The sequence below is a fragment of the Anguilla anguilla genome, chromosome 5 (assembly GCF_013347855.1).
Source record: "Anguilla anguilla isolate fAngAng1 chromosome 5, fAngAng1.pri, whole genome shotgun sequence".
Taxonomy (NCBI): Eukaryota; Metazoa; Chordata; class Actinopteri; order Anguilliformes; family Anguillidae; genus Anguilla; species Anguilla anguilla.
Genome location: NC_049205.1, coordinates 4,668,391 through 4,685,064, shown reverse-complemented (window position 1 = coordinate 4,685,064; position 16,674 = coordinate 4,668,391). Strand labels below are relative to the sequence as shown.

Genomic DNA, 16,674 nt, shown 5'->3' with positions numbered 1-16,674 from the left:
TCGTGTGTGCAGTGTAACTGTAACCTGGGCAAAGGTTACCTGTCTGATTGCGCGGAGAGGAGGGCATGGCACTCTGTTTACCTGCATGGGGTGAATTCTGGCTTCTGTCCCACAGGTGAGGAAGGTGCGGTGTGAGGAAGCATCGCGAGACGTGCCCCAGCCCGTGCGGTCCGAGGGTCTTCCGCAGCTCCGCGTCCCCGTGCCCAGGGCTAGGAATCGGGAGGAGATGGAGACGTCCAGCGATGACGTCACCGCTGTCAGAGTCAAAGAGAGTCTGAGCAGGTTAGCGTGTTGCACTGTCTGCAAACTGAGCTGGCTTTCGTGTGAGATGTATGGTTACATGAGGATTGATTAACTCGTATGTGTGCGTGTGTGTGTCTGTCTACTTGTGCATGTACTGTGTGTGTGCATATGCATTGCTTGTCTATATTGTGTACGTGCGTATTTGTATGTGTGCGTGTGTTAGGGTGTGTGTGTGTGTACCTGTGCAATTGTGTATGCTTATGCATTGTTTGTGTACTGTGTGTGTGTGTGTGTGTACTTGTGTGTGTGTGTGTGCACATACGCATTGTTTGTATATTTTGTGTCAGGTTGTGTGTGTATGTGCGTGTGCAGCCACTAATATAAGGTTTTGTCAGCAACAATCTTACTTTTAATGGAGAATACGCATTTCCCTAATGAAGAGAAGCCAGTCTGAGATTATACCAGCCCATCACATACACAATACAAACAGCATTCATTCAAATAACCTAATCATGTAAAAACCACACATACACACACCCACATAAGCATCTTGTACATTAGCTAGTGAATTAGCATAGTCTAGCAATTTGGTACATAGAACTATAGGCTAGCCATTTTTCCTCAAAATTAATATGGATGAAATTCTTTCATGTTAAAAAACACTGGAAAAACATGGAAACAGCCAAACTAATGTCACAAATGTCACTCCCGTTGAGTGTAAAAAATTCACCTTGTCCCCCAGAAGCTCTCGTTTTTGTGCAGAAGAGCCTGATCTTGGGAGGTAGAAGGCTCTTTTTGCCCGGATGCTCATGTGATCAAAAGGTGGTCTTTGCATGCAGGCTACCTCATCACTGTTACAGAGAACCAATCACTCACCCCAGAGGTCAGGGGTCAGGCGTGTGCACAGAACCTTGGGAGCACAAAAACAGGCCGAGTTTTAGGTATGGCATCGTGGTATTGTGAGATTTTTTTTTAAAGATTGAGAATTGAGAATCATCATTGTCTGGTAGTCATTTTAAGGGAGGTCCTGCTTGTAAGAGAAAATAAGGTATTATATGATAGTGTGTGCTCTTGTAGTTGGAGGAAATTCACAAAAAAAATTCCAAGCTGGTGCAGGGTTTTTCCTGGCTCAAAATAGGTCTTAGGTGATGACTTGGCATACCTGTCTCGTTTTGCTGCCACTGTCAACTCGATGCGTTGTCTCCCTATATTTAGCTACATTCAGAATGCAAAGTTCTCTAAAGTCTTCAGAAGTCTTCAAGTCTATTCTGTGAAGTCTTCAGGAGACCACCGCAATGCATTAAGATGTAGGCTATAACAAAATGAAACACGGGGCAAAAATAAAAAATTGGAACAATGTAAATATTTATTGAAGGGTTACACTTTGTAAGTGCCAGGATTTGGGGGGAAATATACTGCAGGATTAACACATTGTAAGGGGCCATTCTACAGGAATAGTGGTATTTTGTTTTGAAATGCATTTCATTTTTGTCACTCAAAACTTACAGGTACAGTGTTAACCTTTTAACTTTCACTAATCTACACAAATGACTCCAAAATGTATTTAAATTATTTTTGTGCATTCACTTAGGTGGCCCACTTTAGACATTTCGACGTAGGATAAAACCCTGCTGGTACTTCTATGGAAAATCTCCAAGGCAAAGTTTCTGTGAATTTTCCACTCTTTCGGCCTGTATGTATAAGAGTGAGAGAGAGAGAGAGATATGTGCGTGGTTCAGAGACGCTTGAGGGGTGTTCCGTGTCCGTCCCCTCCACTGGTGAGCGTGCTTGCTTCCTGTCAGCAGCCAAAGGTAGATTAAGGTGTTGTGGATCTGGTCATGGCAGAATTGCTGAGGTGCGGGTTGTTGTGGTTGCCTGCACACCTGGCAGACCATCCGGTGTTAAAGGAGATGGAGGAGTTTCTTGAAATACCAGCTAGGGGTTTCCTGGTTTACTACCAGTGCTCCTTAAATTTGCTGGTAATGTCCAAAATACATGCACACATACACACACACACACACACACATTCACACTCATCAATTGTAATTCTCCTGCGGAACTTATAGGGCTTTATGTGTGCTTGTATTTAAGCACCCCAGGAATAGAGACCTTTCCCCTTTGGGAAGCACGGTCATGTACATTTACAGTCTGTCCTGCATCTTAAAAAAAACACACACACACAGAAACATTAACATTATTTAATTTGCCGTTTCTCCAGTGGCAAAAAAAAAAGAAATGGACCGGTTCCTCAAGGCAACGCTAAATGAGGGTTTCAGGCGGAGATTTCCTGGGACTCTGCGCTGTTTAATCTTTCCTCTGCGGTGGTCCAAGTCGTGTCACCTGCCTCTGCGCGCAGGTTTTAGTGGCGGCAGCTGTCTCCTCTTCATCCGAGAGGCCGTTAATCTTCGGCTCGATCGTTTTACCTCCAGAGCCACGCTGGGGGGGCCAGGTGTAGGGTTTCTGATAAGAGCGGCCGTGACGTTTGAGGGGGGGGGGGGGGAAAGGAAAAAAGGTCTAACCGGACGCTCTGATTGGCTGAAGCTCCAGCCACTCGCGCGGCTCAATTGTCCACTGATGAGGATGTGTGACTGCTGATCCGTGTGACCTTTAGCTGAAGTTCATTGCTCTCGTTTGCACCCCTCTCTCTGTCTGCACCCTGTGGCTCACCGCCAGGTTCCAGGGTATATGTCTTAAGCATGTACAGTTTTACGTTCTAATAGTCCTGTAGCTATAGAAACCATATACTAACAAATATACGAAAAATATATATTCTATATTTTTAAATTATATATATATCAATATAGTATATATTTTTACCCGAACCTAAATATAGTTTATGTTCAGTAACTGTGTGTAAAACACGAGGACCTGTAAGAGCACTGAAGTATGTTTGGCATCTGGCAGCGTTAAAGTTGGTGAATCAGGAGATGAAACGTGTTGCTGTCCATCCGGCGAATGTGAGGCCGTATTTCTGAGGTGTCCCCGCTGAAGTCTCGCTGGCGTGTGAAATAGCGAAGGTGTCTCTCGCGGGCAGCCGTGAACTCCGCGTGCGACTGAGCTCTGAGTGGTGATTGGCCCAGAGTTCTGGGGCCATACCACCAGGGTACCGTGGGTCCAGGAAGCTTTGTGAACTCGTCGTTTACTTATGCAATATGGCACGAGAGGCCGTGCTGTATGGCGAATACAGTCACAGCTACAGGGGAGTTGTCAGGCACAGCGTGAAGTGGAGTGCTGGCAACCACCTGTAGCTGTGACTATATTCACGAGACAGCATGGCCTCTCGTTCCATATTGCTTATAAAAAAACGGTTACAATGCATAGAATCAATTAATTTATGAGATATATTATTTATTTTGTAATTTTGACTTATTTGATGAGTAACGGTTTGTGCAAGGAGTGATACTGTTTACTGACAGGCTGTTTGAATGACTGTTACTATATAGAACGTGGTCTCAGCCAATCAGCATCCAGGATCGAAACAACCTGTTTTATATTAAGAGCATCCTGCCCAGTTCATTAGTAGTTAGTATGGTGCTCAGAGAGGCTAACTCACTACTCGAAAGTTTGTCATTCCATCCCCCGCATCAGATAGGTGTGTTCTGGAGTTATTTAATTAATTTAACCTTCTCTTTGAGGGTCTTTAAGCTTGTCATCACTTTATATTGCATTTCCATGTATTCATTAAGTAGATATGTCAGGCCAAAAAGTCTTATATGGCTGTAATGTAAACTAGACACAGTGCTCTTATCACTAATCAATATTACTGAGAACCATAAGCAGGTTAAATAAAATACATAACGGAATGTGCTGTGACTCTGAATGTAAAAATTGCGTAACGATGACAAGCCGTGCGAGGACAAAAAAAAGCCCTTTATTTATTTTTTTTTACGGCACAGTTGTGTCACCCTCATATTTCACTCGCGGCTGGGAAGTGGATAAAAGTTATCCCGGGGCTAATGTTTACCTGTCAACAGTGCTCGAGGAAAATGGCCGCCCGAGCGTGATGTAACTGGTGGGGGTGTAGAGAGAGGCTCATTGAAACCCCGCAGTCAGAGGAACTTGACAGTTTGGCGTGAGTTTGGCGCTCAGGGCAACGCATTGTTGTAGGCTTTGAGCCCCCGGTGGTCAGAGGTCAAAGCTGTGAGGTGTCAAGGTCACTGTCTGAACTATCGAGTGGAACCTGTCCTGGAGCAGAGAGCCAGTTATGAGCAGGGATACTATCTCCTGAGAGGGAATTAAAAAAAAAAACATATCCATCCATTCAGTGACCCAAGAAATGAGTAACATATTTATGGGATATACAGGTTAGATGGCTGTAATTAATTGAAATAAGTTCTCATGAAAAAGTTACCGTAATTACATCAATATTTTTTTGAACTACAAAAAGAAATAAATAAACAAAAAGAAAAAAGAAAAAAGGCCAGACAACAGTAGGTAAACATTTTACGGCCTATGTCCAAGAGACAAGTTACATGATAGTGACCCTAGTCAAGCTTACAGGGGTAGAAAAAGAAGAATAAAAGCAGTGTTTAATGTCTGCACAGGCAATCAGTGAATGGAGCCCATCCCCTTTCAAATTTCAGAAGACCCCATCAATTCTACTGCTCATGCCGTTATTTCTTTTGGGGTAAAATTGCCTCTGAAGTGACTTGAATTCTGTGGACTTTCCTGTACAGTACGATGACAGCAGCCGTGGGCAGCCTGAGCCTCCACCATACCTGTCCCCCGTTGCAAATTTGGTGGTCTAACTGTTCACTTCCCCCTTCGCTGGAAGAATTGAATATTTTGTGACTGTAACTCATGTCACAGTTACCCCTTTGGCCCAGTTGCTCAAATCTTGATCCTCACGGACCGAGAACACCTGGTTTTCCACCCTTCCTTTACCTGGGAGTCAGGTGTGAAAAGGGTCTGGCCAATCGGTAGCACCAATTGTTCAGTTACTTTCCTGGGAGAAAGAAAACCAGGGCCGGATTTGGATTTGAAGGCCAGATTTGGGTATCCATGACCTATGGCCTGGTACACCCATCATCTGACCCCAGGATGGTCTTTCAGAATCGAAACTTAAAAATGTTATCTTCCTGCGGTGTGGCTCATTGTCCAATAGCGTGCGTGCCCTGATGTACTGTCCAATAGCATGCATGGATTTCCTTTCAACCCACATAATCCTTTGCACACACCGCGCCTTGGCTGTGGTTTTTTTTTTCAGCACCTCCAACAATGCCGACTATGCGCTCGCTTTTCTCTCGTTTGACCCGTTTCTCACGTGCTGACGCACTTTCTCAGATGTTTTGCGATAAACGTATTGTCGCTGACTTGCTGTACGACACCACCGCACGTAGTCGCAGCAAGCGGACGGACAAAAGCCGTTTACAGGCCGTCGAGTATTAATCAGAAATCAGAACTCACAAATGATCAGCACAACTGGCCACCTGTCAGCCTGCCCAAATTTTAATTTGTAGTTTTCCATCTCCTCACAGAAATAAACACATTTAGACACTCCTCAATGAACTACGTGTTATTTTACAAGTAAGGTAGTACTGTAAGTAAGCTGGATTTCCGTTCTGTAATTAATGACAGCAGGCATACTACTTTAATTCCCTTTCCAGACTGTTTAATGCCGCGTAAGAACGTTCTTTTGGGCGAATAGAAATCTTTCCCCAGATGAATTCCTTCGCCTTCAGATGTGTTGTGAAATTTGTTCCTAATGCGTGGTTTCTTAAGCTCTGGGTTTTTTTTTACATTTTTAGAGCACGTACGCCTACTGCAGAAATATGCGGGGAGAATTTATTTAGAGGAAGAGTCATGTGATCAGGGGAGCTCTGATGTTGATCTGATGCTGTTGATCTGAACTTTGGTACGGTTTGTTTTTTTTGTCCAGCGACGGATGCAATACCAGTACACCGCATTGCAATGCGACTAATGCCGTGAATATTTAGGTCATTGTGTTGCCAGTCCCTCATTACCGTAGGCCTTGTGGTACGTGCTGCACGTACCACACATACCTGTACATATCTGGGGAGCTGTCCATTCAAAAAATTCTGCCAAGAATTTATACCATTGTTTTTTTTTGTTTCAACTGCATCCAGTGAACTGCATAGTGAAGGTAAATCTGTTTTTTTTTTCACTGGATAAAAAAAATACATTTGCTTTAAAGAAAAAACTAGTATTAAGAGGTTGGAAACTGACTTCCCATTGCCTGTACTTGTGTTATTTCATAGTGGCTGCTTAAGTTTTTCATATGCTTTGCTCTGCCAGTTTTTCTCAGCAACAAAAAGGGAAACACTGAAAATCGTGTTTTAACACAGAAACCAAATTTCAACAGTCAGCACAAAGAAGTGCCTCATGCAGAAGGGTTGCACAGTACCCCTGTACCGTGTGTGCTGTGGTGCTCAGTCTTTTAACATGAAGTAGCACATACAGCAGGTGTTTCCTTTCACTCTACAGCTGGCTTAGGCCTTGGAAACCATCTGTGAATGAATCACTTGGTCGCTGAAGCAGACTGAAAACCTGCAGACTCTGCAGCCCTGCGAATAGTGTGGAGTTCGACACACCTGCTGTACAGTATTCAAACCTTCTGGGAAGCACATTGAATTCTCATTGGATACGAAATGCGCTTTATAAATAAACTTGTCTCGCCTTAACACATGAGATTCTGTTGAGAGAGAGAGAGAGAGTAGAGAGTGAGTGATGAACTTTTGAACATGTTATTTTTAAACTACTCTGTGGACAAGGCTAATCGCTCTGGATAAATGAGAAGTCAGAAATTAGAAATAAATCGCAAAAATTAACAAAACACAAGAACAACGAAGGTAGGCCTCGACTATATTATTATTTTAAAATGAGCAAGGAAACATTAAACAACACAGAACCAAAAAAAAAAAAAAACAATATCAACAAGTTAGCTAGCTAAACATTAGCCAGTGACAGTTGGGTGGAATCTCTCAAAGGGTAACAGTTTTTTTTTTTCCCGTTACCATGGTGACCGGACAGCCAGCAGGCAGCATTGGGTTGCAGTTCCTCGCAGGAGTGACTGGCTCACTGGTCAGGATGCCGTACAAACCGTCCGTCCCAACCAGTCCCAGAGTCCCTGTACCAGGGGTTACTCTCACGAAAAGGACAGGAAGATGAGAGACAGCCTGATCTTCCACACTGACTGCACCACAGCACTGGCACGCAGCTCGGAGTGACCAGTAGCATAATGTCAAAAAAAGATGGGTCTGTAATGGAGAGGAGTCAGATGGCAGCACCGGGATTTTAACCGGAATGGTGCCGTGTTAATTTGGGGCAGGGGGGTCAGCCAGGACTCCTTTGAGGACATATTCACACTTTAGAACCCCTGAACCTCCCGACCCCTGACCCCGTGAACTCTCCAAATCCCCAGGGCCTAGCAAAGCCATCCCTATGCAGGGGAGCCTGGCCCCTCTGGAACTCTGAGCAGAGCTTCTCACTGCAGTTACAGGGTGAGAAGGACGCCCATCTGACCAGCCTTAAAGAGGACCTGAAACAGGGGAAATAGGCCTATCGTAGTGCTGCTCAAATTAGCTATACACACCCACGCACGCACACACACCCACGCACGCACACACACGCACGCACGCACACACACGCACGCACGCACGCACACACACACACACCCACGCACGCACGCACACACACATGTACACACACCCACGCACACACACCCACGCACGCACACACACACACCCACGCACACACACACACACGCCCACGCACGCACGCACACACACATGTACACGCACGCACGCACACACACACACATGTACACACACCCACGCACACACACACACGCACGCACACACACACACACAAACATGTGCACACGCACGCGCACGCACACACTCACGTACAGCCCCTCCCCAACACACAGTCCCCAGCACACCCTGATGCAGCCACAAATCTTAAATTACAAACCAAACTCCTCACTGACGCTCACACACATGCACACACGCCCACACATACACACAGAGACACACGCAGCCCCTGACCACACAACCATATCCTCATGCACAGCCCTCCAAGGACACCCAGGAATGGAACCCCAGTGCCCACGTTTTGATGATTTTCACTGTGCGTATGTCATGTAAATATTGCATATTCGGGAGAGAGAGGGAAGGTGGGTCTATTGAGAAATACTCATTCGGTTGGTGTCAGGATGTGTGAAGTTTAGCAATCAAGTTCCTCACTCTTGCATAATTGATCACATGTCATTGGCCCAGCTCCAAGGTGTACCATGGTAGAAAGCACAGCCGCCTGATTTCTGCACTGGGTACAACACCGAACAGCAGCATTGAAAATTAGCCATCAAATACATATACAATCAATGTGTTTGCTTTGTTATTTTTGTTCCATACATATTGATTTTGTTTATGAGCTGAACTTAAACATGAAATTAAGTTAGATATTGCAGAAACATGTTTTTGTAACTAAAGACCTCATGCTTTGCTTTTGTGCTTACAGCTTACCCGAGAGTGAGAGGCCAATATCTCCATTCTACATGAGGTACGTCCTGCTAATACTTAGCTTTAGTGCAGTTAGTAGATAGTCGTCTTTAATCCCCGAAGTTGCTGGTCCGGTTCCCAGGTGTGACACTTTTAATATGATCTGCTGGCTTTGGTAATGTAAAGTGCAAGAACAGACTGTTCAGTATTATGAAATTAGCTGGCAGGATCATCTGTCCATGGATGTATCTGACCTTTGACCTCTCCTAGCTGTACCAGGTACGAGCCATAAGGAAGGCCCAGTCCATTCTGAGGGGTGCCCTGCATCCCCTGTCCAATCAATTTGAATGAATTCCCTCAGAGCACAGATATAGGCTTGCAGTATTGTAAACAAACAGGACTAAACACTCTTTTACCCAGACTGTCTTTACCTTTCTTAATAAGTTATACAAGTTATATATAACAGAAGATGTTTTTCAATGCTGTTATTTATTTAAAAAGGGGAAGAGGGATTCCTATTTTCCTTTTTGTTTTTAGGGTTTCTGTTGTCGTGGGTATATTTATTGTTATATGTAGTTGCCACTGTTTTGCAGAACAAATGCCCCTTGGGGATAATAAAGACTAACTAACTAACACTGCCGTTGTACCCTTGAGCAAAGTACTTAACCTGCACTGCTTCAGTAAACACCCAGCTGTATAAATGAACACTACTGGCCTGATTTACTAAGACCTTTAGCATGTGCAAAACCTTTTAGCGCACACAAAACCAATAACACATCCACTGATTGGTCAGGTATTCGTTTTGTGCCAGTTGTTGGGACACACACACCATTCACTCACACGCTCATACCTGTGGGTAATTTAGAGTCTCCTTGGGAACATTTTTGATGATAACGTGATGCCGCAACTTATCAGTTATGTACTTGGCGTGATTTGGAATGAGCATTTTGTGATAGCAGGATGTACGTGCAAAAATAACAAGACTGCTTCGCTCTAAAAAAGTATTCGGAAGACATTCCTGAGTTCATGCTGATGATTCATGATAAGAAATATGAAATGCATTTTTTTTAAACTAAAAATAAGCAAACTGTAATGGGTCACTGAGATTGCTGAACCCACTTGGAGACGACAAGGCAAAAGAGTTCAAACTGCAGCTTTACTTGAGAAAATGAAAATGCACTCACAAGGAACAAAGAAAACAGAGACAAGGCTCTTAAAAACTGAAAATAGCAAATACTGAAAACAGAGCACTCGAGAAACTGCATGACATGAAGTATCCACAGAATATCGAGATCAAGCAAAGAAACACAAAAACAGGCAGGGTTTAAATACTCTAACTAATGAGGGTAACGAGTCCCAGAACGAGGCACAGGTGTGGCACAGGCTTCTTCGCTGGTGCACGCCCTAGGATGAACTGCACTCTGCTGCCACCCGTCTCCTGGGATGCCTCATGACACGTACGCAATGGAAGAAGAATGTAAATGCTGTCTGCCAGTCTCTCATTGTGCCAGATATGTTTATCTTAATACCTCTTGGTTAATGAGCATTTTTCAAGTGCACGTAAATTCTGAGAATGCTTTGGACACTGAATATATTTTTTATACGGTTATCACTGTTATGCATGATAATGTTGATAAGAATTATGATGATGATGATGATGATGATGATTATAAAGTGCACTGACTGGTCGTTATCTTCCTGCTTGTTTATTTTATTTGCTTGTCTATCTATCCGCTTGTTCTCTTGAAGGTGTACTTTGTTATCTTTCATTTTGTTTCATCTAGGCTGTTATCCTTTCGTTTAGCTCTCAGTTGTAAACACACATTTTGATAACCGCAGTAAGCAATTGGCAGAGATTAAAATAGCCTCACTCTGGTAGATGTTTATGTTGAGATTGCTTTTGATTGGACGGGGGTGATGTTTACTTGGCTAAGGTCCTGGTGTGTGGCCCTGATTCTGCTGAGCTGACACTTTAGTGCTGGAGGTTACTGAGCCTCTCTCCTACTGAGAGAATAAATAAATTTCTATGATCCACTCCATTGTAGGACATCTGTTTGGATATGTGCTTAAGGTGTTTTAAATGTTTAACAGGGCTTGATTTATGCAGTGTGTGTAACTGCTGCTCTGTTTCTGCAGTGTGTGTAACTGCTGCTCTGTTTCTGGAGTATCTAACTGCTGCTCTGTTTCAGGAGTATCTAAGTACTGCTCTGTTTCAGGAGTATCTAACTGCTGCTCTGTTTCAGGAGTATCTAAGTGCTTCTCTGTTTCAGGAGTATCTAAGCTCTGCTGTTTCTGGAGTATCTAACTGCTGCTCTGTTTCTGCAGTGTGTGTAACTGCTGCTCTGTTTCTGATTCTCTCTCCCAGCTCCCCCTGCTCTGCCACCCATCGGAAGGCTGACTCAGCACAGTAAGTTGCCCGTACTCTGTGGCTGAAATCCAGTCTCTTTTGACCATATCAACGAGAAGACACTGTCATTAATGACAGAATAGCCATTACTCATTGGCTGCCAGCTGATAATAGCTGTGTTGTTGCTTTTTTAAATTCAGTTCTATGCTTACATTAATTTATTCAGCATATCATTATATCCAATATGTGCATGTCGTGTAGTGTTTCTTCGGAAAATACGTAACGCCTCGTAAAGTGTAACGACTCCTGTCTTTGTGTTTCCTCTCGTCGGCAGCTTCCTGGAGAGGACGATCCGATTGGCCGTGGAGCAGCACCTCTTCGATACGCAGGCCGGGTCAGGGTTAGCTCCAAGCTCTGGGCTGGCTGAGGTCTCCCCGGCCGTTGCCGTGACGACCAAGCAGATGCACCCACGGCAGAAGGACCTGGATGAGAGTCAGAAGTGCGATGACATGTACGTCCCCATCCTGCCCCCTCGTCCCTGTCCTGGGGTCGGGGGAACGGCACATATGCCCCCTCACTGCCACACCTACAACCTCCCCGGTGCTGTATCTCAGGTGCCTTCTGTAGGTGGGACCTGTTTGTATTCTGTAGGCGGAGCCTGTTTTAATTCTGTAGGCGGGACCTGTTTGTATTCTGTAGGCGGAGCCTGTTTTAATTCTGTAGGCACAGCAAATAGGAAACGTTATTTGTAGGTTTACACAGAATTAAGAGATAAAGCTAAACACCTATTGGACCAGAGAGGCCATGTGACCTTCCCATTTAAGCACAGCTGTTCCTCTGCATACGAGTGTGATGGTGGACTGATTCCGTATTCCTCCTGCGTGGAACGGGCACGTGGTCTTAGGAGCAGCATAGACAAGGAGAACATCCCCTCATCGACTGGGAATGGGCTCTCACCGGATGGGGAGAGGAGGCACGGAGGGTCCAATCACAGCCACGATCCCCGCACTCCGAGGGCACATCGTCATGGCAACCCCTCCACTGTGAGGTCACATCGCCATGACAGCCAGGAACCCTTCACTGTGAGGTCACATTGCCGTGACAACCAGGACCCCCTCACCGTGAGGTCACACCGCTGTGACAACCAGGACTTCCTCACTGTGAGTAAATACTAGTGCTCTCTCTCTCTCACTGTCTCTCTCTCTCTCTCTCTCTCTCCCCCTCCTTCTTGTTTTCCGTATACTACTCACAGTGCTGAACCAAGTAAATACCTTTACTGTATTAAAACTCAGAAGTGATTTCCAGGTCTTGAGACATGGAACACCACACTGGTGAAGAGGCAGCAGCACTGCTCCATTGGAAGGAGTGTGATAGTTTCAAGGTTAAGGAGCAGTGGTTGTGATTCAGAGGTTGCCGGTTTGCTTCCCAGGTGGAGCACAGCCACTGTAGCCTTAGGAAAGATGCTTAACTGGAATAACCTGAATGTGAGAGGATTGCATGTAAAAATGTAGGCCGTGTAAGTTACTCTAGATAAGAGTGTCTGCTAAATACCTGAGTGTAATGTAATTTATGTAGGGCTTTGCTCCAAACTCCAGTATGAAGAAAGACTAACACACCACCAGAATCTGCAGCTTTCTCAGGCTTTCATACAGACCTGTAGATAATATTTGGTCATACAGACTTGTTGATAATCTCCATCCATACAGACATGTTAATAATCTCCACGTATATAGATGTGTTAATATTTTTCATTTATACAGACATGTTAATAATCTTCATTCATGAGAGAAGAGTTAATTGTGCTCCAGAGAAACAACATAAAGTACACGTTTATGTGGGAAACAAAAGAAAGATTTAGGCATATGTTTTTGAATGCTTCCCATGGGTGTTTTGAGATGATCTTGAGATGATCTTCTGATTCTCTGCGGATCGTCGTGTTGTTTGGGATACTTACTTGTGGTTTTGCTGAATCCCTGTTAATACACAAGCTGACAACAAACCAGTTGACCCAAAACGCGACACATGATTGTTGTTCCGTTAGAGGAACAGTGAGTCAACATGACCCTGACTGCCTTTTAGCTGACCTGCATTTTGCAAAGATGGAAAATGTGGAACTTTTCAGTCCTTTACAGTCTGGCAAAGGGACGATAAAAGCATTTGAAACTTTGTCCATATTTTAGGCCACGTTTCCAGACAGAATGGTGCTGAGTGCAACCAAATAAATATCTAACTAGCTTACTAACTTTAGCAATCTAGCTAGCTAACTGTCAGAATAGAATTTACTTTCACATAGAACATTTATCCTTAGTGAAATTGTTGTTTGCTACCTTTGATATATTACTAGATCATCAGCCCATCCTAGGGTTTTTGTTTTGGTAAATGCAATTTGTTTCAGGTCCAAGTCATGGAATTCTGCATTTCGGCCATGTGAGATACTCTGCTCTTTGATTGGTTGTATTGAGATAATAAGCCTTTTTATTGGCCACATGAGATAATATGCTCTCTGATTGGCCACAAGAGATAATATGCTCTCTGACTGGCCACCTGAGATAATCTGCTCTCTGATTGGCCAAACGAATATGCTCTCTGACTGGCCAAACAAGATAATGTGCTCTCTGATTGGTCGTTCTGAGGTATTATTTCATTTCCTTTCCCTGGCTTTCGGAGCAGCTGCAGACGAACTCCCAGCATGCTGAAAATGTCCGGGGCGGTTGTCAAGTAATGACAAGGGAAAACAGCTGTGCCACACTGCTGGGGGGTTCTGGGTGTCCAGAGACGTTGCTGGAAGCCCTGGCAGCGTGTATCGCTGGATAGAGAAGGTCTCACACTTCAAAGATAATCCCGTAATATTTTAGTCATGACTAAAGGGCAGCAAGGCGTTTGAAAGACCGTTTATATTGTGACCTTTAGATATTTGGCAACTGCAATTTAACACCGTATTTATTTTTTTTACAGAGTTTTATGAGACCCAAAACAAGATACACTTTTATTGGTGTTGGGCGTCGCCCAGATGAGTACACAGCTAATAGCACAAACAATATCATCCCCTTTGGTCCCTCTGCCCCATCAAGCGGAATGGGGATAATCATGGGTCAACTTTCCAGTTGTTCACCTATAGCCGTAGCTTGCGGTGGCTACGCGTTCACACACAGCTGCACAGCGTTTTGTGATATGTTGCTCGCTAGCATTGCAGTTGAAGGGCCACATCCTCAGCTCCCCCTTCCAGCTATTTGCAATGGTAAGCTAGTTAGTTATTTAATTACTTTAAACCTTAAACTATAAATATATCTTGCTTAGCCAGCTAGCTCGGCCTTCTCTTCAAAAGGAAGTTCCAGCTCATTCGTTTGCTATTTTTTTTTTTTAGTGGCGGTGGAATTTAGCCTGTGGATTAAAAATATTATTTAGGGGTCCTTCTGAAGGACATGAGACTATCGGCATGCCTTAAATCGCAATGTGATGTAACCGTGTAAGCCTTGTTACTGTGAAGTCAGCACGGCTGCTTGTCCATCGATGGGTTTAAAATAGACGACTGGTTTCATATTAAAGATGTAGAATCGTTCTCCACGTTGCGCTTATGTAAATCCAGACATAACATTTTAAACACATGTTAACGTGGGCAGGTAGGCGATTGGCTGACACGTGACGATCTAATATGAGCAGGTAGTTGATTAAATGACCTGTTGCACTCTTTAAACGTGGACAGGTAGGCGATTGGCTGACATGTTACTCTCTAATATTATCCGGTAGTTGATTTGGCTGAAACGTTACACTCCACTCTCCAGTTTATGTCTATGCTCCGTGGCCTTTTCTGATTGAGAAGAATCTTGTTTTTTTTTTTTTTTCAGGAGCGTTTTTGTGAATCAAGTTCACAAAAGACGAGAGACGGCGACAGTATGGAATCGTCATTTGAGAGGTATGTAGACACAGGTATAATACAAATGAAATGTAATAACTTTAACTAGCAGTCTGTGTCGCACAGAGACTCAAAGACGTATGAAAGCAGGGTGTGATGTGGGGTGGAATGTGGGTGCAGTGGTGATGTGTGGTGTTCTAGTTATGCGTGTACATGTGCGTGTTTGCATTTGTGTGTGCGTGTGCATGTTTGTGCATGCGCACCTGTGTATATGTGTTTGTTGTACATGTGTTTGTATATATGTCTGTGCCTGTGTATCTGTGTTTGTGTGTCCGTTTATGTGTGTATAAATTTTTGTGTTTTGTAAGTGTGTTTCTGTATGTTTGCGTGCATGTGTGTTGTGAATGTCTGTGAATGTGTGTATGTACGTATAGTTGTGTGTGTGTGTTTCTGTGTGTGTGTGCGTATGAGTGGTTATTGTGCATGTGTGTTTGTGTGCTTCCTGGTTTGAGGCCTGTACCTGTTGAGCTTACCTCCGTGTCACTTTGACCCCTCGGCAAGACCTGATTTATTTCCAGTCCAGAGCACTTTGGCTTCAACTGTCAATATCAAATAACAGACTATTGTTTAATGTTGATATAAGCAAATGAATGAAAATACCTGTGACGCAAAGTAATGAAAACACCTCATCCTCTTAATAAAATAATGTATAAATTGAACATGATAGCACGTCAGCCATGTTTGTTTTTTGGTTTTGGTTTTTTTTTTTTTCTCACTCTCGCTTGTTAGTTTTCCGTCATGTCTATTTCCTCTCAGTGGCATTGTTAAGGTTTTGGTAGATGAACCGATATAAACCAGTTCCCCCCCCCGGGTCCCAAGGTTATATCGGCGAAAGCTGTGTTTGTCAAATAATCTGCCGCTGATATGGCGTGCTGATAAGGATGGGAAAATCGGAGACGAGGTGCTTTTCTGCGCGAGCTCCGTCATACGAGCGCTGTTTGTTTTTGCGGGTCTTATCGGGTTAAGGTTGGAAAGCGACTTGCGTGCACGTTCTCTCCGGCGGGCTGAGACGGACGGGGGCCGGTGTAGACACGCGTGACCTGCGAGCGCCGGACCGGTGCGGGTTCTGCTTTGCTCTACTGTACGATATAACATGGACGTTTCCCTTTCCTGTTTCAGAAGCGATCGCCCAGAAAGAGACTCGGGACTGTTCCCACAGGTCAGTGCTACTTTTTTTTGTCCTTGTTTTTAAGAATTTAACTTTTTATATTTCATATTTTTTGTTTTGTTTTGTTTTGTGTAATAAAGCTGAGATTTAAGTTATCATTTGACCTTTATTTGACCTACCAGCAAGTGCAGGTGCCAAGTGCAAGAGGTTTTTTTTTTTTTTGTTTTGTTTTTTGCAGACACGGTTTGGTGAATTATTTTATCGCTGAACTTGCGAAACTATTTGTAAAGCAAAAAAAAAAAAACCCCAAAAAGACTTTTATTCGTAAATCAAAGTTAACAAAAAATGTCGATCAAATTCAGGCCAGGTAAATTTAGAAAATGTTGCACGTTTTTAGAGAAAACTGTGGGAAAAGTTTATGTAGCGCTCCATATTAATTATACAACCCTTATTAATCATAATAATTAAGAAAAAAATGACTCAATCCTAATTCAGTTTGAATTGTTTCAACTTCTGAGAAAGAACCCCCAAGCCTTCAGGAAAGACATTTTGGAAAGATATTTCACATATTTGTTCACAGGTCAAATTGTTCTGCTCTTAGACC

The 16,674-nt window shown here is 43.7% G+C and overlaps 1 protein-coding gene across 5 annotated transcripts in view; it reads left to right on the top strand.

The window, feature by feature from the left end:
• The window catches only part of fam13a (family with sequence similarity 13 member A), a 43,944-nt gene that overhangs the window by 13,051 nt on the left and 14,219 nt on the right, over positions 1–16,674 (top strand). For 4 of the 5 annotated variants that reach the window (XM_035418032.1, XM_035418033.1, XM_035418030.1 and 1 more), the window contains 7 exons: positions 116–282; positions 8,722–8,763; positions 11,068–11,109; positions 11,384–11,560; positions 11,954–12,209; positions 14,895–14,962; positions 16,082–16,121. In XM_035418032.1, the coding sequence (XP_035273923.1) occupies positions 116–282; positions 8,722–8,763; positions 11,068–11,109; positions 11,384–11,560; positions 11,954–12,209; positions 14,895–14,962; positions 16,082–16,121 (792 nt within the window). The remainder of the gene's footprint in view (positions 1–115; positions 283–8,721; positions 8,764–11,067; positions 11,110–11,383; positions 11,561–11,953; positions 12,210–14,894; positions 14,963–16,081; positions 16,122–16,674) is intronic. The other variant, XM_035418031.1, reaches the window with a different exon arrangement.